This window comes from Anomalospiza imberbis, chromosome 24 (assembly GCF_031753505.1).
Source record: "Anomalospiza imberbis isolate Cuckoo-Finch-1a 21T00152 chromosome 24, ASM3175350v1, whole genome shotgun sequence".
In the NCBI taxonomy this organism is placed as follows: Eukaryota; Metazoa; Chordata; class Aves; order Passeriformes; family Viduidae; genus Anomalospiza; species Anomalospiza imberbis.
This window is the reverse complement of record NC_089704.1, coordinates 4,965,723-4,989,885: the sequence shown is the minus strand read 5'-3', so window position 1 is coordinate 4,989,885 and position 24,163 is coordinate 4,965,723. Positions and strand designations below refer to the sequence as shown.

Genomic DNA, 24,163 nt, shown 5'->3' with positions numbered 1-24,163 from the left:
CTTTGGGTGGTTTTAGACGTATTAACTGTAAATTAGTTTATGGCAGCTGGGAAATATTTAGAAGCTCTGCAGAGGTCAGAGGGGTGGATGTTGTCTGCACATCCCATGCAGAATGGGTGTAATTTGGCCAAAGGTTCATCACTGAGTGGGAGTAGGGAAGGCAGGGCTGGAAATGCTTTTGGGTTGAGTGTCTGCTTAGCTTTGAACTCATAAACTGCTGGTTCTGATGAGCAGGCAAGTCTTGGTTTACATTTCCAGAGCAGTAAAGGCACGTGAACCTTTAAAACAACCTAAGGAGGGCTGAAGGAACATTTAAATTGAGACAAGGTGCCTGCTGACCTCGTTTATCACAGGAGGAACTATATGAAACTTTTGGGTTCTGCAGTAGGTCAGACAAACTGATAATGCCTTTGGAATGTGTAAATCCATGGGGGAAGGTGCTGCTGATGTTGTCAGGTTGTAGCTACATCAGTGTCAGGGGAAATCACCGAATCCCAGGGTGGTTTGGGTTGGAAGGGACCTTAAAGGTCATCCAGTCCCATGGGCAGGGACACCTTCCACTGTCCAGGGTGTTCCAGCCTGGCCTTGGGCACTTCCAGGGACCCACCACAGCTTCTCTGGGCACGCTGTGCCAGGGCTGCCCACCCTCCCAGGGAACAATTCCTTCCCAAAATCCCATCTAACCCTGCTCTTTGTCAGTTAGAAGCAATTTCCCCTTGCCCTGTCGCCCCAGCCCTTGTAAAGAGTCTTTCTCCATGTTTCCTTCAGCTCCTGGAAGGCCACAGTGAGGTCACTCCAAAGCCAGGCTGGACAATCCCAATTCTCCCAGCCTTTCAGTTTTGAAGAATCCCAATTCTTCTCCAGGCTGGACAATCCCAATTCTCCCAGCCTCTCCCATTTTTGAAGGATCCTAATTCTTTTCCAGGCAGGACAATCCCAGTTCTCCCAGCCTTTCCCAGTTTTGAAGAATCCCAATTCTTCTCCAGGCTGGACAATCCCAATTCTCCCAGCCTTTCCCAGTTTTGAAGAATCCCAATTCTTCTCCAGGCTGGACAATCCCAATTCTCCCAGTCTTTCCCAGTTTTGAAGAATCCCAATTCTTCTCCAGGCTGGACAGTTCTCCCAGCCTTTCCCAGTTTTGAAGAATCCCAATTCTTCTCCAGGCTGGACAATCCCAATTCTCCCAGCCTTTCCCAGTTTTGAAGAATCCCAATTCTTCTCCAGGCTGGACAATCCCAATTCTCCCAGCCTTTCCCAGTTTTGAAGAATCCCAATTCTTCTCCAGGCTGGACAATCCCAATTCTCCCAGCCTTTCAGTTTTGAAGAATCCCAATTCTTCTCCAGGCTGGACAATCCCAATTCTCCCAGCCTTTCCTCTGCTCACCTCGGTGGCCAGTTATACATTAAACCAGGCAAAGCTGACAATGCTGAGGAGCACAACAACAGCTCGGCCTTGTCACTTCTTTGAAACATCTTTTGAAAGACACATAGGAGGAATAATAAATAATGATAAATTGCAGGTTCTTTAGTAGACTCTCAGTAGTTCCAAGCCATGGAGGTGTGGTGTTCCTGTGCCAGGCAACTGCACTCACTCCCCAGAAATGTGAACTCTGGGCCAAATACTCCTCTGTGCCTCTGAACCTTGTACATATATTTGCAAAACTTCAAGCTGCCTAATTGGAGGCAGCGTTAGGCTATTTTGAAAGCTACATTTCCAGTTGTATTACGTGCACTCTGTGTTGGGGATGGTTCTTTTTTTTTTTTTTTTTTTTTTTTTTCCCTCTCCTCCCTTTCTAATTGCTGTCTTTTGCTGTTTTTAAGGACTGTTTCCACACCAGGCTCGTTGCTGGTTCATAACAACCACAAGCTGGGTATGGCATTAATAAGGAACTAGGCTTGGTGCCTAATGAAATGCAAAAACTGCACGAGTGATCCCAGCCCTGGGTGGGTGTGTGTGTGTCAGGTGAAAGCAAATCCCGTGGCACTCTACGGCTTTGGCTCTCTCTGGTCTGCTTAGGAAAATAAAATTGGTTTATTCCTTTGATTTTTTTGGGGCAGTTCACTGGGAAGCTGTTGCAGGCGCCGTGGAGGAGGAGCGGTGCTGCTGCCACCGAGCCAGCTCTGCGTTGCAATTATTGGCAAGCAAAGCAAACATTTCATTTCCCTGTAATTAGCTGCAGTTTGGGGAGGGCAGGTTAATTTGGACTCCACGCCCTGTCTGCGCAAGAAACCCCGGTGCTCGATTGGATTCTTTCAGGCTCTGGGCAAAGGGGTTTAAAAGGATTTTTCAGAAGTGAAAGCTGGAGGAATGAATCGCAACAAATGTGTTCTACCCCTCTTCCTTCCCTTCTTCCAAATAGCAAAAGCTCAGGATGCAAAGACGATGTGAAAATGTGGAGAAAATTGGATATTTTGGGGCTTTTCTAGTATGGCCAAAGCACATATTTCAGCTTTTTCTTCCTTCAGGGAAGCTTCAGCTCTCTAGGCCTGGGAATATCCAAAGTAATATTCAGAAATAAATGCTACTACTACTAAAATATATAAAATAAATAAAAAAATAAATACTACTACCTCAAAATAAATAAATGAGTGAGAAAACTGGGTCATAACTTCAGAAATCACAAGCTTGACCTTTCTCCTGTACCTGGTCCCTTGTATTAAATGAGTCATGCAGTAAAAGCTTGGAAAGAAACAAATCCTGAACGTTTTTCTTCCTGCTGCGCGCTCGTTTTGTGCAAATTTTTGTGACGATGACATTTTCTGGAAGCCTTTTTAGAAACACACTTGGCCTCCTTCAGCATTTGTGGTGTTTCATTTTTTTCCGTTGCGAACCCGTCGATTTTTTTTTTTTTTTTCTTTTTCTTTCCCAGAGGTGAAAACTGAGAGATTCAGTAATTTGTAAGCAGTCACGTTGGGAAACCAGTAGGAAATCACCTGGGATTTGGCAGCCTCCGTTCCCCACCAATTTCTGAGCGGGTTTTGTGCTTGCTCTGAGCTACATTCAGTAGCCAAACCTTATCCCTATTACTCAAATCTTGCTTTTAGGCTGAATCTAAAGGCAGCATTAAGGAAACACGAGCACCCAGGTTTATTTATGTTCCCTCCAGTGCCCCCTCCCCAGTTTTCATTAGTTTGGCTGCCTCCAGCCCGTTGTGGGGATATTAAACAATAAATGGCCTTGTGCGACAACTTCAGGGCCTGCAGAGGGAAAGCTGCTGCTGCTTCCGAGCCTTGGAAGTCAGTCAGGAGTGGAAAAACAGCTCTGGCTGCTGGAAATGTCCCCGTCCCCTCCCCTTCGGAGAGTTTCTGCAGGGACTCAAAGTTCTTGCAGGGTCCTGGCCTGAGCAGCAGAGCAGCACAAAGGCCACATTGAGAATGGCTGCTGGGGAAGCCCTCCTTCCTTGCCTGCCCAGTAAATGCAGCTCTTTCTCCGTGAAAAAGCCCTGACATCAGCTCTTGGAAAAATCCAAGTGCTTGTGTCATGGAAAATAGCTGAGGCACTTGCTTGGGCTGGGAGTGAATGACTGAACTGTGGAGGAAACTTCTCTGGAGTTGCTTTTCTTCTTCCTTTTCCGAGAGACTGAAACCCTTCCCATCTCAGGGTTTTACAGGGAAGGACACTGAGGAAAGAGCTACAGCTGGCTGTAGTAAACTCAGAGTAGCCTGCTTGTCATTTTACAGGACACAGTGTGATGATACATTCCTGTATCATCAGGAAATTCCATGTGTGGAGGCAAGTCTCCAAATTCTTGCTGTTTGTTTCATGGAGAAGATTTATCTTTGCATTCTTTCATCATTTTAAGCTGGTTTCTTTTTCCTCTTTTCTTGCTCCCTTCTCATGCTGCCGCCTTCTCTTCACCCCTCCTGACGAAGCCCTCAGTCACAAGAATGAAAGAGAAATCTGTATATAGATACTTAATTTTTTAAAGCTCAAAGAGGAAGCATCCTGTGAAGGCAAGGCACCAGTGGAATTCTCCTTCCCTCTTGGAGCCCTGACCCTCCCCATCTTACAGATGGAACTTGCCAGCCTTCCAGACTTTGCTTTTTATCAAACTCATCTTAACCTAGTTTAAGTGTTTTGCTCAGCACGTTGGTTGCCATAGCACCAGTCCCTTGCATTGATCCATCTCCTGATCCATCAGGAAATATGCTGATGGGCTCTATTGGCTACTCTGCATTTTCTCTCCTAAAGGGAAAATGGAATGGCATATTCTGGTTATGGCTAGAGACATTAGTGGCCTGAAAAATGATAGAATATTGAGTGGGAGGCATTTGCTGATGCTTTATTAAGGCAAATGCAGCACTGAGGCTGCTGGGGGGGTTCAGGGGGGTTTGACACAGAAGGTTTTGGCTCTGTGGGCTCTCCAGTCACTTCCCTAAACTTCTCTGAAGGCAGCACTCCTGTCCATGAGCTGCCAGCAGTGCAGGGTTAATAATGCCAGGGAGGATTCCTCCGTGAGTCACTGCGTCAGCTGCGCCGCCTGCCTCGGACTGCCACAAAAATAACATGGAGCTCGCAGTGCTCCCCCCTCTGCCTCCCTTTGCAAGTCCCAAAAATCCATCCCTAGGCTCTGACAGCTCCCAGGAATCCTCCCCATTTGGCTCCCTGTTTCCCTGCTCCCTGTGTCCAGTCTGTTTCCTTCAATATGCAGTTGGTTTTGGGTTTTTCTTGGTGGTGTTTTTTTTTTTTTTTATTTAGGAAAAAAACCTCAGTGGTTTCCTGAGCTCCTGTGCTTTGATCCGTGGAAAAGATGACCCAGCAGAAAGCTGCTGTTCCCGTGGGTTGCTGCTGAGGTGAATGGAGTGGATGTGCTGGGTCAGGGCTGGCTGGTGTGGTTCCAGCTGCAGGTGGTGCCTGTGTTTTCTCCTGCTTGCTGCATCCGTGTTTTCCCTGGATCTGCCCGTCGGGTGTGATCTGCTCAGCTCCTCTGGCTCTCCCGCTGCCCGTGCCCTTCTCCTTGGGGCACAAAACTGCCTTCAGCTCCACAGAAATGCCCTGTTGGTGCTGCACGCTCCCCTGAAACCTTGGTCAGGGCATTTAAAATCCCACTCTGGTGGATCTGTGCCTCTACAACCCTGGAAAACAGATTCCCTTCCTTGTTTTTCTTTCATTCTGTCTCTTCCAAGATGAAATTCTGGGAGTAATTTGCAGAATAGCATTTATGGCAATGCTTACTGTGCTTTCAGGGCATTTAAAACCTCCTAGATTTAGACAAAAAATGCAGCGTTTCTCTGAGTGCTGTCGGTGAGGACCAGTCAGGGTGTTGAAAATGAAGTTTAATAGATGTTAAAGGAGCTGCATGCACCAGGAATAGTCCTGGAATTGTTCAGTGATTTACACCTGTCAGGAACAGACTTTGGTTTTTCCAGGATCTGTCTGGGGATGTGTGAACAAGAGGAGAGAACAATCCTGCTCAGCATTCCCAAAATCTTCACCACCCACCCATCCCTGGGAGTGCCCAAGGCCAGGCTGGGTGGGGCTTGGAGCAGCCTGGGATAGGGGAAGGTGTCCCTGGCATGGCAGGATGAGCTCTAAGGTCCTTCCATTCTGGAATTTTAAGTGAGTTAAAAATCACTTTTCACCAAATTCCATGGAGCTGATGGTGGCCAAAGGCTTCTCATGGACTCATGACTTGGTGGAAACCTCCTGGATTAGGATGAGATTTTTAAAAGCCAGAATTTGGGGTTTTTATTGCGGGGACTTTGAGATAACCCTTGGTTTTCCTTTCCTCCTTCTAAATATGTCCCTAAAAAAGACCAATGATCAGCCCTGGACTGTTTCTCCTCCTGAATTTGGCATGTTCAGTTGTGTTGGCTGCTTTTCTTTGAAATTTATAATTCATTCAGAGGGTTTTTCTGCAACGAGCAACATCTTATTTAAATGAAACTAATAAAGCACTGAAGCAGCTTCTATTGCAACTGTTCCTCTCCTAATTAAAGATTAGTTCTGTCAAGCAAGCAGTTTTTGGCTGTTCTCTTCTGCACGGGTTTCACAACATTTCTTACTCATCTGGGCACAAGTTGGAGTAATTTCTCCTTGCACAGTGCACACACAAGCTTCACTTCAGGCATGTGAGCAGTCCTGCAACTAAAGTTAGGCACATGAAAAAATATTTCCAAGGTTGAGGCCCTTGTCTGAATCTAAATATTTTTCTCTTTGATCAGCTTTGGAGATAGCAGATACTTGAATTCTGGTAATATTTTAGTAGGGGAGGAAAAAAAAAAAAAAACCCAACATGGTTATCTGGATGCTGTGCTATTTATGGTCAGCTATATTTTCAACCTCCCGGGCTAGAATGGAATGCTTTGTACTGCTGGAAGCTGGGAATCCTCCCTGCTCTCGTGTTTTTTGACACATTAAGTCTTCAAATCACCTTTTTCTGCTTGGCTTCAAGGTGGTTATTAGGCACTGGTGGTGCATATGTGCGAGCTAACCTGAAATACAGTGTTTAATCCACGGTGTTTCTACTTGTAGGTGTATTTTCCTCACTTAAATAGATTTTCCTAATGCAGCATGACTAAGAAGACACACTTCTAGTCATTTGAAGCATTTAAATGACTCAAATTATTCGGACCCAGCATTTCAAAAACAAAATCTGACGTGGCTTTTAATTGGTGCTGGTATTTGGGAGAGTGGAACAACTTGTTTGAAAATGTGCTGATGTTCATCAGTTATCAGACAAAATGTCTACAGGGTTTTTATCGTGGAGCCTAAACTTGCCAGCTCCGTTTGGAATTAAGGCTCCAGCTGTTCACCACACCCTGCTTTGCCTTCTTGCTGCTGTTTACAGTAGGAGGTGAAATATATTTTAATTTGAATTATGTTGTGCTGGGTGCTGTAACACGGTGAGGGGATTTTCAGGGCTGCTTTCAAATTTAATATAATTTCTAAATGAAGATCAGTTGCACTGAAACACAGATAAACTCCCGGGAGCTCCTCTGTGATCTTTGACTGGATTTTATCCATTTTTACTCTGCTTCCTGCTGTAGTGACACAGTGTTTGGGAAGTGAGGAATGCCTTCCAGGTGGTGTTCAGGCAGGGAAATGGAAGGGAGGAATGTGGTACTGAATGCTCCCAGCGAGGATCAGTGTTGTAGCCTCAGCTCAGCTGAGTCTTCCACCTAAAACTTCTGTGCTTTCAGATCCAGGAGGGGAGGTTTTTTGGGGGGTGGAGAGCTTCACCTTCAGGCTGGCTGGACAAAGCCCATCCTTCTCCTACTCCATTGATTTTAGGGAATACTTGTGAAGCAAGGGAAAGTCAGGAGAGGGTGGGGAGTGGTGGTTGTGCAGCACCCAGCGACTGTGCTGGGATGATCTGCTGCCCATCCTGTCCCTGTCTCTATCCCTGCTCCCAACCTCTCCGTGTCACCCTCCCTGCTCCCACTGTGTCCCTGCCTCGATTCCCGTTCCCAACCTGTCCCTGCCTCCATCCCTGCTCCCATCCTGTCCCTTCCTCCCTCCCTGCTCCCCACCTTCTCCCTGCCTCCACCCCTGCTCCCAACCTCTCCCTGCCTCCCTCCCTGCTCCCCAACTTCTCCCTGCTTCCATCCCTGCTCCCATCCTGTCCCTGCCTCCTTTTTTGCTCCCCATCCTGTCTCTGCCTCCCTCCCTGCTCCCATCCTGTCCCTGCCTCCTTTCTTGCTCCCCATCCTGTCCCTGCCTCCATCCCTGCTCCCAACCTCTCCCTGCTTCCATCCCTGCTCCCCAGTTTCTCCCTGCTTCCATCCCTGCTCCCCAACTTCTCCCTTCCTCCCTCCCTGCTCCCATCCTGTCCCTGCCTCCATCCCTGCTCCCCAACTTCTCCCTGCTTCCATCCCTGCTCCCCATCCTGTCCCTGCCTCCTTTTTTGCTCCCCATCCTGTCTCTGCCTCCCTCCCTGCTCCCATCCTGTCCCTGCCTCCCTCCCTGCTCCCCAACTTCTCCCTGCTTCCATCCCTGCTCCCATCCTGTCCCTGCCTCCTTTCTTGCTCCCCATCCTGTCCCTGCCTCCATCCCTGCTCCCAACCTCTCCCTGCTTCCATCCCTGCTCCCCAGTTTCTCCCTGCTTCCATCCCTGCTCCCCAACTTCTCCCTTCCTCCCTCCCTGCTCCCATCCTGTCCCTGCCTCCATCCCTGCTCCCCAACTTCTCCCTGCCTCCTTTTCTGCTCCCCATCCTGTCCCTGCCTCCTTTTTTGCTCCCCATCCTGTCTCTGCCTCCCTCCCTGCTCCCATCCTGTCCCTGCCTCCCTCCCTGCTCCCCAACTTCTCCCTGCTTCCATCCCTGCTCCCATCCTGTCCCCGCCTCCTTTTTTGCTCCTCATCCTGTCTCTGCCTCCATCCCTGCTCCCCAACTTCTCCCTGCCTCCATCCCTGCTCCCCAGTTTCTCCCTGCTTCCATCCCTGCTCCCCAACTTCTCCCTTCCTCCCTCCCTGCTCCCATCCTGTCCCTGCCTCCATCCCTGCTCCCAACCTCTCCCTGCCTCCCTCCCTACGCCTCAACTTCTCCCTGCTTCCATCCCTGCTCCCATCCTGTCCCTGCCTCCTTTCTTGCTCCCCATCCTGTCCCTGCCTCCATTCCTGCTCCCCAACTTCTCCCTGCCTCCATCCCTGCTCCCCAACTTCTCCCTGCTTCCATCCCTGCTCCCCAACTTCTCCCTGCTTCCATCCCTGCTCCCATCCTGTCCCCGCCTCCTTTTTTGCTCCCCATCCTGTCTCTGCCTCCATCCCTGCTCCCCAACTTCTCCCTGCCTCCACCCCTGCTCCCAACCTCTCCCTGCCTCCATCCCTGCTCCCCAACTTCTCCCTGCTTCCATCCCTGCTCCCATCCTGTCCCTGCCTCCTTTCTTGCTCCCCATCCTGTCCCTGCCTCCATCCCTGCTCCCATCCTGTCTCTGCCTCCATCCCTGCTCCCATCCTGTCCCTGCCTCCATCCCTGCTCCCCAACTTCTCCCTGCTTCCATCCCTGCTCCCATCCTGTCCCTGCCTCCTTTCTTGCTCCCCATCCTCTCCCTGCCTCCATCCCTGCTCCCCAACTTCTCCCTGCCTCCATCCCTACTCCCAACCTCTCCCTGCCTCCTTTTTTGCTTGCTTGGGACAAGCAGGAACCTCAGGAAGCTGAGCCCAGGGGCTCCAGCGCTGCCTGGGGTGGGGGGCACAGCCCTGGAATGGGGTCTCTTCCCAGGGAGGATTCCCCAGAGCCAGCTGGGTCCTGACCCCTTGTACCATCCAGCTGTGAGCACAGCTGTGGATTAGGAACAGGGGGTTTTGGCTCCCACCCCACAGGAATTTGATATTCGCTGGTAACGTCAAAGCACTGAAAAAAATTCCGGTGTTTTCAGCGCTGCTTTGTTTACAAAAACTTTAAAGTTCCTTCCTAAATAATTAATCACCAGCCTAGTATAATAAGCAGAAAGGTTTTACACAACTTCTAGGCCTGGAAAATAGGGCATTAGTGTTTCACAGATAATAAAGAGCTCTGAACCAGCCCAAAGGGTCCAGCAGTGAACTCACTTTGTGTTATCCACAAACTCTGCCTGATGCTGCAGCAGCAGAGCCTGCAGTTCTGGGTGCTGATAAGAGCCTCTGTAGGATAAAGTGTGTCACTAAAATGCTTCATTAAAATACTTACAAGTGGTGTTAGGGTTTTTTATGCAGCTCAGAAGCTCAAATGCATCAGATAAAAAAAATGGGTGTAATTCATCCTAAGCATCTTTTCCTATCTTTCCCTAGATTCCTTTTTTTTTTTTTTTTTTTTTTTTTCTCTTTTCTGCTTTTCAGTGAAACGCTTGATTGCTGCTGCATCTGTTGGCTGCTCAGGGTTCAGGCAGGGTTAGATTGGCCTGAGATGACTTTTGTTTGCTTTCCTTTGGGATTCAAGCTGTCTGTCCTGCACCGAGTCCTCCTTCCCTGGCTGAAATTTGTAAACAGGAGGATGGGATGCTAAAGAGATGTGGCTTTGCAGGTAGAGCAGAACGAGGAGAGGAGGTTTCTTACTTGAATCAGAGTGGATTTCCCAGGCTTTAAAGATTAAAATAGAGCTTTTGGGGGCAGGAGGAAGGAGGATTACCCCTTCTTGCCTTGAATTAATTAACTTTTTGCTGTTTATGCAATCACAGGCCCTATCTACCCCCTTAATTTGGAAGCTGCTGTTGTAGTTCAGCTAAACTCGATGCTGTTATCTGAAAGATGGCAAGTGTCTTGCTGTGGATAATTATTTTCAGGAACAGGCAGACAGCATTTTAATTTCCCTTGCCTAATGTGTCATCAGATGCTTGTTCTGGAGTTCCATATTAGTGCATGTTTGCACAGGGGATTGGCATGTGGGAGCTGGCCAGTTTTGGGTGGATCCACACTTGATGGCACAGCTCTTGCTCCAAGAGAGGGCTTAGGCTGGCTCTGTGCAGCCACTTAGGGTTTTCAGGTAGGTGCTGAAAAACCTACCTGAAAACAGCCACTCAGGTTTTTCAGGTCACCCTAAAACTTAGGGGGTTTCAGGTGAACTTTTCAAGGAGGGAGTTACTGGAGTTTCAGGACTGGGCTTTTCCTGCCTGGGCCACTCCAGGTGGAATTATGGAAGGAAGAAGAGGGGAGGAGGAGAAAGGATGAGCATTTGGGGCAGTTTTGTGCTGCCAGTCAAGGAATCTTGGTTGTAATGGTCTGGAAAGCTCTGGGAGAATGGTTTGGTCGTGGGAGAGGGCCATTGCACAGCTCAGGGTCACAGCAATGGCACCTCCAGGGATGGGCACCCCAGACCCCCCTGGGCAGCCCCTCCCAGTGTCAACAACCCCTTCCATGGAGAAATTCCTGCTGCTGCCCAGCCTGAGGCTCTTCCCTCTCATCCTTTCCCTCATTTGGGGAGAAGATTCCAAAGCCCCCCCTTGGCTCCAACCTCCTTTCACCTGAGCCTGGCTTTGGAGCTGTTCACAGAATTCACAAATCACAGAATCACCAGGCTGGAGGAGACCTTCAAGATCATCGAGTCCAACCCAGCCCCAACTCCTCAACCAAACCCTGGCACCCAGTGCCACATCCAGGCTTTGTTAAACACACCCAGGGATGGTGACTCCACCACCTCCCCGGGCAGAACATTCCAGAACTTTATCACCCTTTCTGTAAAAAACTTCATCCTAATATCCAACCTAAACTTCCCTTGGTGCAGCTCGAGGCTGTGTCCTCTGGTTCTGTCAGTGCTGCCTGTCCCTGAGACAGAGCTGCTGTTCTTGTCCCTCTCCTGTTGTCCTTTTCTAATCCAGACTTGGGGACCGTTGGTCATGAACAAATTGATGTGTTTCAACTAAAAACTTAAAATAAAACTGAAAAATAAAAGGTCATTTCTCGCCCCGGTCACCTCTGTGGTGGTCGAGTCATGTGGGCTTGAATTTCTTCCCTCTAATCCCTCACCCCAGCACTTCCTGAAAAATGTATATAAATAGGAGAAAATGCATTAAGAATAGCTATTATATATACAGGGGGAAATTATCAGCTATAGCCCATCTGTAGAGCCTTCATTTAGAACAAAAGGTGATTTAAGTTACCTGTTCTTGCCTTACACAGCTCTAAATGTGTGTTTTGCCTTCCTGCTGAAGGATCTAAAACATAAATGGAGTAGGAATGGAGCTGAGATTGTGAGCCTGGGAAGGAAATAATTGTGTTTTATGGGAGTAGAAGTTGTGGTGCCTCGAGCTGGATGGCACCTGCCTTGTTCTGTCAGGAATTCAAGGGAAAAAAAAAATCCTGGATTCATAAATCCCACGTTTTCCTCAGTTAAAAATACAAATATACTTTGTTCTCCCTTCAGCTTTGGATTTGTTGCTTTTGTTATCTGTATGCATAATACTACTTGGAATAGGTAATTTAGTTTCAACTTTGTTGCACTTGTCTCAAAGCTGGCAAGTTCATGGAGTTCCATGAAAATAGAGATTGTTTTTTGTGAAGCTACTACAGAAGTGTAAAATAACTGTTTGCACTTAAGCACTGATATGGATATAAAACCTAACATTGAAAAATAAAAGTTCATTAAACTTTTTTTTTTTTTCCCCCCAGGTTTCCTCTCAAAAAACCTTTGAGGTGAGTTCCTGAAATTTGCTTTTTTTGTCTCTATTGTAAATGATGCTGCAGCATTTTTGTAGGGGGAATGCTTTTAAAAAGTTTTATAAATATATATATAAACACAGCTTGTAGTACCCATTACAGATGTGAGGAAATCAATATCCAGATGGGGATAAGGTGCCAAAAATACATTTATTGGTGGTGTCCTTGGCATGGGGTGACCATTTGCATTCTGTGACGTGGCTGGGGGCTCATCTTACCTGAGATGTGAGATGGTCAGGGAAGGAAGGGGACACTGTTGGTACAGGTGCTTCCCTTCTGGGGAGATTCTAAATCTTTAATTTTGGCATGCCAAAATATTTAAAGTTTGCTGGGAGAGTTAAGATTTCAGGAGGGTTTTTTTTTTTCCATTAAATTTATTTGGCTTTTAAGATAAAATATGGGCTGATGCTGAGTGATAAAGGGAATGCACTTGCTGTTCCCAATTCTGGAGGTTACCAAGACTGTTCCTGGAGCCTTGGATCCACTCCCAGAGATTGCAAGGGAGATCATTTTCCCCTTTGAATTCAGCCTGGGAATAAATTTTTTAAGGGAACTCAATGCCTACGCTTTAATCTGAATTTCTGGTGAGCAGGCAGGGGCTGGGTGAGGTTTGTGTGAGCGCTCAGGCAGCTCCTGTGGGCTCTGGTGTGAGGATATTTTGCTTTTCTGTGCCCCAGACACGGCAGCATTCTGAGCAGAGAGTCTCCAGCAGACAAGAAGCAGAAGGTTGAACGCTGCAGCAGCACCCACGACTTCGATCCCACAGGTGAAGTCCTGAAATTCAAGGGAAAAAAAAAAAAAAACCCAAACAAAAGCACTGGGAAGTCGATTAAAAATGATTTAAATGTGGTTTTCAGGGCTGTGTTGTTCTGCAAAGGCAGTGTGGGCACTGAAATGAATGTGGGCTTGGTTTTAAACAACCTCATCATCAACCTGGATTAGTGTATCAGTAAATAATTGTAACAACTTCCACTTTCAGCAAAGTCGGGAGGCAAAGGCTGTAATTAGCTGTGAGGAGTTCTTCGGCGAAATCTGAAATTGGAGATGTGCTTGGCCCAGCCAGGGCTGGGGTTTTAATTTTGGGGGGTTTGTTTTGTTCTTCAGCCGATTTTGATCCCTCTCTGCCCCTTGCAAAGTGAATTTGTGCTTCCCAAGGTGACACGTTTGGAGATCAACTCCTCATTTTAAAGGATTTGCTGTCCTACTTCTATTTAGCCTGCTTTTACTTGAGTTAAATTAGGGAAATGGAGGTGCACACAGGATTCTTGTTCTCTCTGGAGCACTCCCCCAGTGCCTGCTCGTGAAATTCCTGCCAGGCTCCTGTCTGAGCCTCCTGGCCCCATGCAAGGTGCATTTTTCCTGTCTGTGCATTCAGGCTTTTCCCTGGGGCTTGGGGAGCACAGGGGAGGTGAATGGAAGGGGGGCACAGCTTGTAGGATGTGGTTTTTTTTGTGCACAAGGCTGATGTTTGTAAACCACCCTGGTGATGGTTTCTGCCACTGGCTGCGTGAGTCCTTCTAGTGTGCACAAAATAAATGAAAATGGGCTTTAAATGCCCATTTAATGGGAAAAAAAAAAAAAAAACTGGTTTAGTGCTTGTCTTCTTTTCCTTTATGATAGGTAATGTGAAATTATTTCAGGTTGGGGGAGCTCTCAGGCTGTGAACTCATTTTGTGGAAGGAATTTAATTTCTCCAGAAACAAACTTGAGGAATCCTGTAATCTCAATTTGCAGAAAGTCACTCCAGAGTTGAGAGCTGTTACCCGTCCCCGTGCTTGTGCTCTGATAGGGGAACTCGGCAGTGCAGCCTGCAGAAAACCCTTTTCTTTTATTGACGGGGTGAATTCAGGATGCTGCACTGCTGTGCCTGTGCTGATTATTGACTCTGGGGAGAAACGCTGCCAGAGTCTCCGTGCTTGGACTGGTTTTTATCTGTAGTTACTGCAGAGAGCTCCTCTGGTCGTGTCCCAGCTCCTGTAACAGATTCTGTGTGCTGTTACCTGTGTCTCCCTGTATTATTCACCCTTATTCCAAGTGTTCCACCTGTGTTTTGTTCACATCTTATTTGTGTTTTGCACGATTTAACCCGATAAATCCGAGTCTGTGTTGTTTTTTTTTTTTCATGAAGGTTTTTTTTTTTTTTCCTCATGTTTGGTCTCCATATTTTCTATATCTCTCTCTCCTTTTCTCCTGCTCTCGTGCAGATAGCTCCTCCAAGAAGACAAAGTCTAGTTCTGAGGAGAGTAGATCCGAGACGTATGGTAAGCCAAAGCTGCAGCCTCCCCCTGGGCAGCTCCTGCTTTTCCTGTCTGTGAATCCCAGGCTTTTCCCCTTCCCCTGATCTGCATGGTTGGCTCTGCAGCAGGGACTGCCCTTCCATCCTGCTTCAGTTCTCAGCTTGCAGCGTGCTAGTGGCTGGAAAATGCTCAATCTGGAGGTGTCACTGCTGGCCTGAGCCCCAGTGACCATCTGGGCTGTTCCTGCTGCTGGGAGCAGGGCCACAGCTCGGGGGGACAAGCAGGGACAGGGGTTTGAGCTGTCTTGAAGGTGTTTGACCCACTCAGGCATTCAGCTCCTAAGCCAGGCAGGGTTTTCAGCAGCCTGGAAAGGCTCTGCAGCCCCGCAGGAGCAGCCAGAGCTGCCCTTCCATCCTGCTTCAGTTCTCAGCTTGGAGAATGTTAGTGGCTGGAGAATGTTAAATCTGGCACCTGTGGAGGTGTCACTGCTGGCCTGAGCCCCAGTGACTGTAGAAATCTATTTGAACAGCTTAGGCCTTAGTGTGCACCAGCCATACTGTCTGTAAGTGTTTTTATCAGAATTTTCTCAGAGAGAAATTTCAGCTGTTTCAGAGAGAATTTTCAACTGTTCTTATCAGAAGCCTCTGTGGAATTTATCAAGGTTACTAAATCATAAACTGTACAAAAATAAGAACAAAGAACCTAAGAAACCACGTACCAAGATAACCAGAACTAGATAACAGAAAACTATGGAACACCTACATGGTAACCAATCCCAGCCACAGAAATGGAAGCAGGGAATGAGGAAACAAGACAAAGGCACCAATCAAGAAATTTGTAGAATCTATAAAAGTGTATATAATGTAAACAATAAACAGCTTCTGCTTAATCATATTAGTCAGTTATTCAGGAGTCCTGGTTTTCCCACAAGTGACCATCTGGGCTGTTCTGCTGCTGGGAGCAGGGCCACCAGGCCAGGGTGGCCGTGCTGCCCTCCAGCTCTGGGGGACAAGCAGGGACAGGGGTTTGAGCTGTCTTTAAGGCGTTTGACCCACTCAGGCATTCAGCTCCTAAGCCAGGCAGGGTTTTCAGCAGCCTGGAAAGGCTCTGCAGCCCTGCAGGAGCAGCCAGAGCTGCCCTTCCATCCTGCTTCAGTTCTCAGCTTGGAGAATGTTAGTGGCTGGAGAATGTTAAATCTGGCACCTGTGGAGGTGTCACTGGGTGCTCGTGGCAGTGAGGACACAGCTCCCAAAGGGGTTTGTGCTTGGAGGGAAAGTCTGTGCCATATTCTCACTCTTATTCATCTTCCTGCATTGTTTGTAGGTGTTCTCTGTCGGTTCCTTTTGACAGGAGTGGAAAATTGTGTCTGTGAATAATTTAAAGAAGTGGAGGGATGGGAACTTCTCTGTCCCAGAGAGAGGGAGTGACCCTGCTGTCCTGGGCTTGTTGGCTGCAGTAAATGGCACATAACAAGTTTGGGATGGGAATCCCCCACACATCCTGTGCTATCCCTACACCTGTGTGCTCCCCCAGCTTTGCCAGCTGTGTCAGTCTTGGGGCTGTGACACTCCCCCTGCTCTAGGGACTTATTCCACTCCCAGTCTCTGGAGATATTTGCGTTCAGACCTTAGAATCTAGAAGTTAATAAGTATTCACAAGTTGTTTTTTGGATCCTATCAGCATCTTCAGCCCCTTGGACTTGGGCTTATTCTAGCTGCACTTCTTAATTCCAAGTGTGCATGTCTTGACTGCAGCCATGGGTTACCTTTCTTTTCCTTTACTGTTTTTTTAAATTAATGTTTAAAGCAGTCTGTGACACTTTCTGATGTTAATCTGTTCAGAAAATTGCTGCTGCTAAACCTGCTGTGGGATTTTGGATGCAGTGACTCTTCCAGAATCATCAGCTTTATCATTCCACTGGAATAAAACTGCCAGGTGTTCATGGCTGTGCTCCAGCATCTTAACCCACCTCTGGAATGCAAAGTGATGCTGTCAGAGCAAGGAACACTAAAAAATAACCGAACAACACCAACCCTGAAGAGTTCAAACCAACACAGGCATGTTAGGAAGAGCTGGTGCAGTCTGGGGAGGTGTGTCCTGTACTTTCTGTGAGATCTCTTCGTTTCCCCTGGAATTTTGAATCACACACTTGGGTTTTTTTTGTTTTTTTTTTTTTTTTTTTTTTAAGCAAAGTAATATGATAGCCACGTTCCTCAGGGTGTGAGAGTGTTCCTTCAGGAGCTGTAAACACCTTGGAGCGTGCCTTGATGGAAACCTGTCTCGGGGAGAGCTGGCTTGCTGCAGCTTGTCATTCCTCCTGCCACCCTCCCGGGGAACAGCAGGGAGAGGGCTGGAACAGCAGGGATTTGGGGCTGATTTTGTGGGTTGGAATCCAGGTTAGTCAGGATAACCAAACCCCTGTGCTCATTTTTGCCTGGTGCTGCTTCCCCACGGAGTGCTGGAGATGCTCTGGGTTAATGACAGGGCACATTTGCTGGGACATCTCTGTGTTTATCTCTCTGCTCCAGCCTGGCTTTCCTCGTGTGCCAGAAACAAACACAATTTCCTCACGTGAGCTCTGGCTGCCCCCAAGCTTCCTGCAGATGCTGTCCCCATGTCCAGGATCCCTGGGAGCAGCTCCCACTCATCCTTCCTTCCCAGTGGCCTTGCCCTGCCTTTTGTCTGCTTTTGCCAGGTTTCTCTGGAATGTGTGCAGAGCTCTGCTGTTTGCTTTGGACGGGACCAAACGATTCCAAAGCCTCCAAGTAGAAACACTGCACTGATATTTTTCCTCACTGCTGACTGGATGGGGGCTGGCCACTGCAAAGGGAATAATGGGGGAATAATGACAGCAGGGAGAGGAGGAGTGGCTTTGGTGGGTGTTTGCTCTGACCTCTTGAAATTTTTAATTCGGGAGCCAGAATTTCCTGAAGTGTGTGAGTGGCTTGTGGGGCGGGGCAGAGTGGTCAGGGAGGGAAATTGTTCTGATGTACAGAAATGAATTTAAAATGTAAAGACTGTAATTAATTTAAAATAAAAGGTACAGAAATATCTCTCAGTGACATATTTTCATTCATAAACCCAACCATCTCACCTTCGTGAGATTCAACAAAATTCAGATTATCTGGAGAGAGGATGAGTGTAGTTTGTTATGCTGTAATTTGCTAATTAGTGCTGTGGTCTCCCATGATATTAAGTGTCTTTTTCTCAAAGTAGCATTTTCATCTCTTAAATGGACTGAAAACTGAAATTACCTTTCAGGGTGGTAGGTGAGGTATCAGTTTCTCTTTCCTTTTCCTCACAACTTGGTTGCTCTCCAAAAATATCTTCCTTTATATTCAGCAATCATCAATTTCTGGCCTAGATATTAGCCTGGACTTCACACAAACTCTTTCACATATTTTCTCCAACTTTGTGATAAGTTTTTGGTTTTTGTTTTGAAACCCCAGATTTGAGATGTTTTGAAATTGAAACTTAATCTCCCTGGTTTTTTTTTTTTTTTTTTGCAGTCCTTACCAGCTTTGTGTCTTTATGTTGTGGCCACCATTTTTCCAGAGAAACTTGCCTCTATAAAAGTCCTGTTTATATTTGTGGAACAGCATTTCTGACAGTATTTTATGGACAGAAAGCTTCCCAAATGAAGTGAAACATTTGGCCACTCTCAAAACCCCAGGGGGTTTGGTTTTTTGTTTCTGGAATGATTCATTTCAAGTCCCTCTATTAAACTGCATTTTCCTATCGTGGCCTCATGCTCCCAGGGGAGGTTTGAGTTCCCAAATCTCAGCTCTTAGGCTTGGACTAGACTTGGGAGGTGGAATCCACATCCCATGGCATCCCAGGCTGATTTGGGGTGGAGGAATCCTTAAAAATGATTTTGTTCCAGCCATTCCATGGGCAGGGACACCTTGCCCTGGCCCAGGTTGCCCCCAGCCTCGTCCATCCTCATCTCTCCATTCTCTCAGTCAGGTTTTTAGAGTGAACCCCTGCTCTGTTTGTTGCTAAAGAAATTCCTATATTATTAAATAACTTCCAAATAGGATGGAGAGAAGAGAAAAAGAAAAATGAGCTTCCCAGAGCAGCTGTTGGGCAGCCCAGATGTGTCTGGCCAGGCTGTTTGAGAGCATTATTTTGGCCCTGGGGTGTCAGTGACCTTGAGAAGTCCAGACCTTGTCCTTCCAACCTCCCAAAGACGCTCTTGGAGCAGGGCTGGAGAAGGGAGAGGGACGAGTGCCACCTACTGAAGCTCCTCTCAGCTTTCCTTGCAGTTTTTCTCTTTGCTTTCACTTTTAATTTTAACCTCTTTAACTCCAGCACAGGTTTGGCTGCTTTGTTGTCCTCCTGGCTTGAGTGAGTTTGGGGGAATTTTCATCTCCATGAGGACAAAAAACATTAAAATCTATTATTTTTCCTCCAGAATTTTAGGAATCCACTCCAGACATAAACAGAGACTGATTTTAAAGCATAATTAAGTGATGTCTCTTCACTTCATAACATAAAGATACTGTTAAGGAAAGCAAAAATGGGAATATGGTAATTAATAATTTTATTTTGAGTACTATTAATGACGAAATCTGTTGACTTTGTAATACTCACTGAGTTTCAGCTGGAAAAAGTGAAATATCGTGGAGGGATATTTCAAAATGAGCAGGGTAAAAGCAGTTGAAGGTTGCTTCAGGCAGGGAGTGCTATCAGAGCTGATCTCGTTCTGCAGGTCACAGTGTTATCTCCAGAAAACTTCCAGATAACGTCATTAAAATCACTATAAAGTGTATCCTTGGCAAGTGTGCTATCTCCTCTACCTCATTTCAGCCTTTTGTGTTGGATTGGGAGAAGGGTTAAGTGTTTGTCCCTTATCTGAAGAAAATAAGTACAGGAAAAAAGCAATTATGAGCTAATTTCAGGTCGAGTTGTCCTGATTTCAGTTGTCACTCCGTTCTAAATTTATAAGGTGGTCTTGGTTGAAATTGAAGCTTGTGGACTGAAGGAATTTAACTTGAATAAACTTGAATTGAGTTCAGTTATACTCTGCCAGGTCAGTTTATGTTGCGTGGGCACTGCTTTGGCATCAGGAGGAAGCTTCTCAGTAAACCCAAGGATTATTGCTTCTGGAGAAGAAGAAACCCAGTGGCAGAGCAGACTCAGGGCTCTCCTGTGTCTTTCAACAAGGCCAGTCGTCGTGAGTCAAAAGCTGAGCTTGGAGCCTTACTCAGGGGCCCGTGGGGCTGGCAGGGAGCTGCAGAGGAGTTGTTCCTCCCAAACAGCACCAATTCCCACACCCCAGCCCCGGGCATCATTCTTGGGAAGTGAGACTTCCAGAAGCTTGGTCCTATAAAAGAAGGGGAGGTGCACGAGGGAGAGGCACCTTCCTCACTTCTCCCTGTGCACAGGGTGGGATGAAAGGTGGGGGGATTTTCCTTCCCATCCACTCCCCAGCCCTGCAGCTGCCAGGAATGCCGTGCTTTGCTCCTGCTTTGTTGGCAGGAGGGGAATTCCTGGGATGTGACAGTGCTGCAGAAGTCCTGGAATACTTTTTCCACTGCTCCCACACCCATTTTCATGTGTGGCACACTGGAGGAGAGCAGGACTGGCTGGGCAGGCAGTGTTGGCTCCTGGGGCTGCTCATTTCCATGGGGAGTTGCTGCAGAGCAGTGGAAGGAGCCGTGGTGGTTTGGGAGCAGTGTGAGACAGGGGAATGACTCCCTGCTCTGTTACCATTCATACCTTAAAGCCCATTCCAGAAAAGCCAGTCTGGCTGGGACAGCATCTTCCCAATTCCCCCTGTTCCCTCCACACCAAACAAATCTGCTGCAGTTCTGGAATCTGATTTGGGAGAGCTCTGATTTCTTTCTCAAGGTGCCAGTGTAGGAATTTTGCCTGCTGTGCCTTTAGAAATGGAAATGGAAAAGCAAAGCAAGCTGTTAGAAATAAGGGTGATGGAAATCACCCTGGGAAGCATTTCCAGAGTTCCTGAAGTCACTTTTCAGAATGAGGGCTCCGTTGTGGGAGGATTTCTGCAGCTGCTCCTAGGAAAGTGCTTGGCAAGGATTATGCCAGGGCTGCTGCTTGCTTTGTCTTTCTCTTGTCCCATTTCCAGGTGAACAAAAGACATCCCCAGCATTCCACCTGGTCCAAATGCTGCACCTACTAGATGAATTTATCTCTGCAGCAGCATTTGTGTTCACATTATACTGAGTATACCAGGAAACGAGTTGTCTTTGATGTCTCAGAGCAAATTAAAGAAGGGGCACATTCAAACTCATCTCCTGGGATTTTGGCCCTGGACTGCTCTTTATTTCAGAAATCCTGATCAGGACAGTTAAATGTGGCTTGTACTCCTTCACCTCAGCTGTTCTGGCTCTGTGCAGTATTTCACCTGGAGCAGAAGGTGCCCCAAGAGGAGATTTTGGCTGAGAATTGGGAGAACTTTTCCTGATCAATAAATCTGTTTTAGCCCAGCCCTCTCATATTACTCTGAGGGATTTGTGCTTCTGTTTTAGAGCAGCTTGTAGGAGCTGTGAGGTCTTTCTGGTGGTGCAGCAGCACCTCTGAACTATTAACGGAGACAAAAGAAATCCTGCTCATTGGTGTGGGTACTGCTGCTCTTCTTTAAAAGCTGCTTTTCCCTCAGGTTGTGTCTGAGCTGTCTGCATCTCTGTTTTGTGTAGCTGGAGCAATAAGCTTGACCTGTCTTGACATCCCTCTCCATTTCTGGACTGCTGCCCTGTTCCTGTCTCTCCTCTATTTTCCCTGTGCTGTGTTGTCCCCGTTCCTTTGAGTACTGTGTGATTATCTGGGAGGATAAGATTTTGGACTGATGCCTGGCTCGTGTCTCTTTGTGTTGCCCTCCCTGTGCTGCCCCTGTGTCCCCAGGCCTGGTGCAGAGGTGTGTGGTGATCCAGCGGGATGAGAACGGCTTCGGGCTGACGGTCAGCGGGGACAACCCCGTCTTCGTGCAGTCTGTCAAGGAAGGTGAGAGCATCCCCCAAGCCTGCCAGCTTTCCATGGGCATCCCCTACATCAGGGAAGGTACAGGTTGGGTATTAGGAAAAAAAAAAATTCACTGGAAGAATAATAAAGTACTGGAATTGTCTTCCCAGGGAGGTGGTGGAGTCACCATCTCTGGATGTGTTTAAAAAAAGGCTGGACGTGGCACTTGGTGCTATAGTCTAGTTGAGGTGTTAGGGCATGGGTTGGACTTGATGATCTTAGAGCTCTCTTCCAACCTCATTATTCTGTGATTCTGGAATTGTCTGGGAGCTGGAGCAGAAGACTCCCAAACTCCTGCCAGGTGGGGTGGCTGCAGCTTGGGAAGGGATGTGCAAGGTCAGGGTTGAGCAGTGAATTTCCTCTGCTCTGTTCCTACTCCCAGGCAGCCACTGGCAGAATGAGAGGACACAGCCTTAAGGTGTGCCAGGGGAAGTTTAGGTTAGACATCAGGGAAAAATTCTTCACTGAAAGAGGGTTTGGGCACTGGAATCACCAGCCCAGGGAGGGGATGGCGTCACCATCCCTGGAGGTGTTTAAAACAAGACTGGACGTGGCACTCAGTGCCATGGTTTGGTTGATGAGGAGGTGTCAGGTCACAGGTTGGACTTGGTGATCTCAAAGGTCTTTTCCTGCCTGGTGCAGTCTGTGATCTGGTGGGTTTGGAGCTGACCTCTTGCTTCCCAGGGGGAGGAAATGTCTCCATGGGAGATGGTGGGATCATGTCCTGGTGCATCCAGTGCCAGGTGAAAGCAAAACTGCTCTAGACTCGATACCCAGGGATTTTACTGCTAGAGGAAGCTTGGCTGAGTGCAGGAGTATTTTGCATGTCTTACAGAAGTCTTAAAACCATTTTTGCTATAAATGATTGTATTGAAATGGGAACTGAGTGATTTCTTGCCTCTCCAGATGGAGCAGCCATGCGGGCTGGAGTGCAGACAGGTGATAGAATTATCAAGGTAAGGATGTTGAAACTGGGAGAGAAATGAGTTCTTTGTCTTAAATGAGCTCTTTTGTCTTAAATGAGCTCTTTCTCTGAAAAAATAAAGAAGGCATTGATGTGTCTGCTGTGGTGTTTGCATTTTGGTCTAAGCTTCAGTGTTCTGGGGCTGACTCTCCTCCAGATCCTTGTTGCAGAATTTTATGGACAAGTGCAGCATCCTGCCAGGTTCAAGTATCACAAATGCAATAAAACCAGAAATGGCAGGGAAGAGAAGGAAAGCAGAGTTGTTAATAATGATCTGTAAATAAAACAGCCTGCCTGAATTGTTGTTTTCCCCCTAACTGCTCCCACATCCTTGTTCTTTTTAGTCCCAAGCAAGTAAGAAATCAAGTCAGTAATTTAAAAGACTCTGTAAACTATTGCTGCAAAATGCTACAGCAGCTCCTGACACAGATGGAGCTGGGATTTCAACCAGGCATTAAAATTAATTAATTAAATTAGCTACCCTGTTGTTTTTTTTTTTGCCCAAGCAGAGATGGATTGCCCTTTTTTTTTGTTTGTCTGCCTGCTTGTGTTCTTTTGGTGTGTGCACAATTCTCTTTTTACAGAGCTCTGCTCACTGAGAGAAACTGTTAGAAGGATAAATAATGTATCTGGTAATGTCTTGAAAGAGGCAGTAATGGAGATGGGGGAGAAGAAAATGCTGCTGTTCTACTGGAATGTGTGGAATTGCTTGGAAATCAGGAGCCAAACACAGAATTTTCTCTCCTCCCTGCCAGGTGAACGGGACTCTGGTAACACACTCGAACCATTTGGAGGTGGTCAAGCTGATCAAGTGTAAGTAAAGGCAGGTGGCTCCTCTGTCACCTTGAAAGTGTCACAGGCATCATTTTGAGGGCCCTGCCAAGTGACAAGGGTGAGGTCGATGCTGAGAGATAAAGGGAGTGTTTGAAACAGGGAAGTGAAATTGGAATTATTTTGACATCCTGAATTCAAGCTGATACATTCTCCTGTAGCTCCTCCTTAACCTAATGTTTGAATTACCACCAAGCCTTGCCTGGGTGCTTCCCCATCTTTTATTTCCACCTTACATAGCACAGCTGGGCAGGCACTTGCTGTGTGCTGCTGTGTGATGCCTGCACAGCACTACAGGAAATATGTTCCTGGTGGGTTTTCTTGTATGAGGAAGGAGGTGGTGATGGTTTATTTTGTGTGTGTGTGTGCACTGCAGATGTAACCTGCTGGGCTGGAAGTTGGACCGCTTGCTTTTATAAAGGCTGATTCTCGTGAAAGTTTGGGGAATATCTGAAATTGGAACAGATTTCTACAGCAGGCAGTGCTCTCAGGTTCAGTGGTTTGGAGGAGGAATGGTGTGAGCTGGGTCTGCAGGGTGAGGGAAGTCAGAGAGGCATGGCAGTGTCCCCGTGTGTGTGACCTGAGCCTGTCCTTGTGTCCCCACAGCGGGTTCCTATGTAGCTCTCACTGTCCAGGGGCGCCCTCCAGGGTCCCCCCAGATTCCCTTGGCGGATTCCGACGTGGATCTGGCAGCTTTTGGGCATATGTCTCCCATCATGGCATCCCCCCACTCGCCTGGCACGTCAGGGAATGCAGAAAGGATCACCAGCCCAGTGCTCATGGGGGTAAGGTTTGGAGCTCTCTTCCCAAAAGGAGAAATGGACTCGGGTGGTTTTGGCCTGAATTTTTTTTGTGCTTCAGATTGGCATTGGGATATTTATATAATAAATGTTTATTGTGCTTATTTATTGTGGGTATTTATTCACTTATGAAAAAGTATTTTGCAAGTATAAGTATGCAGTCCTATCTGAGACAATAGAAATACAGGTTTTTATACTGTTACAGCTGTTTATACTGTTGAAGCTGTTCAAAATTTAGAAAGAATACATAGGATAGGGTTGGAAATTTGAATT

At 47.2% G+C, this 24,163-nt stretch overlaps 1 protein-coding gene across 5 annotated transcripts in view; it reads left to right on the top strand.

Annotated features, from left to right (window-relative positions):
* The window catches only part of ARHGEF12 (Rho guanine nucleotide exchange factor 12), an 81,011-nt gene that overhangs the window by 24,411 nt on the left and 32,437 nt on the right, over positions 1-24,163 (top strand). For 2 of the 5 annotated variants that reach the window (XM_068172159.1, XM_068172161.1), the window contains exons 2-8: positions 12,024-12,047; positions 12,749-12,837; positions 14,276-14,332; positions 21,179-21,277; positions 22,202-22,251; positions 23,015-23,072; positions 23,697-23,875. In XM_068172159.1, coding sequence (XP_068028260.1) covers positions 12,024-12,047; positions 12,749-12,837; positions 14,276-14,332; positions 21,179-21,277; positions 22,202-22,251; positions 23,015-23,072; positions 23,697-23,875 — 556 coding nt within the window. Of the gene's footprint in view, positions 1-12,023; positions 12,048-12,723; positions 12,838-14,275; positions 14,333-21,178; positions 21,278-22,201; positions 22,252-23,014; positions 23,073-23,696; positions 23,876-24,163 lie in introns of all 5 variants that reach the window. The other 3 variants (XM_068172160.1, XM_068172163.1, XM_068172162.1) reach the window with 2 other exon arrangements.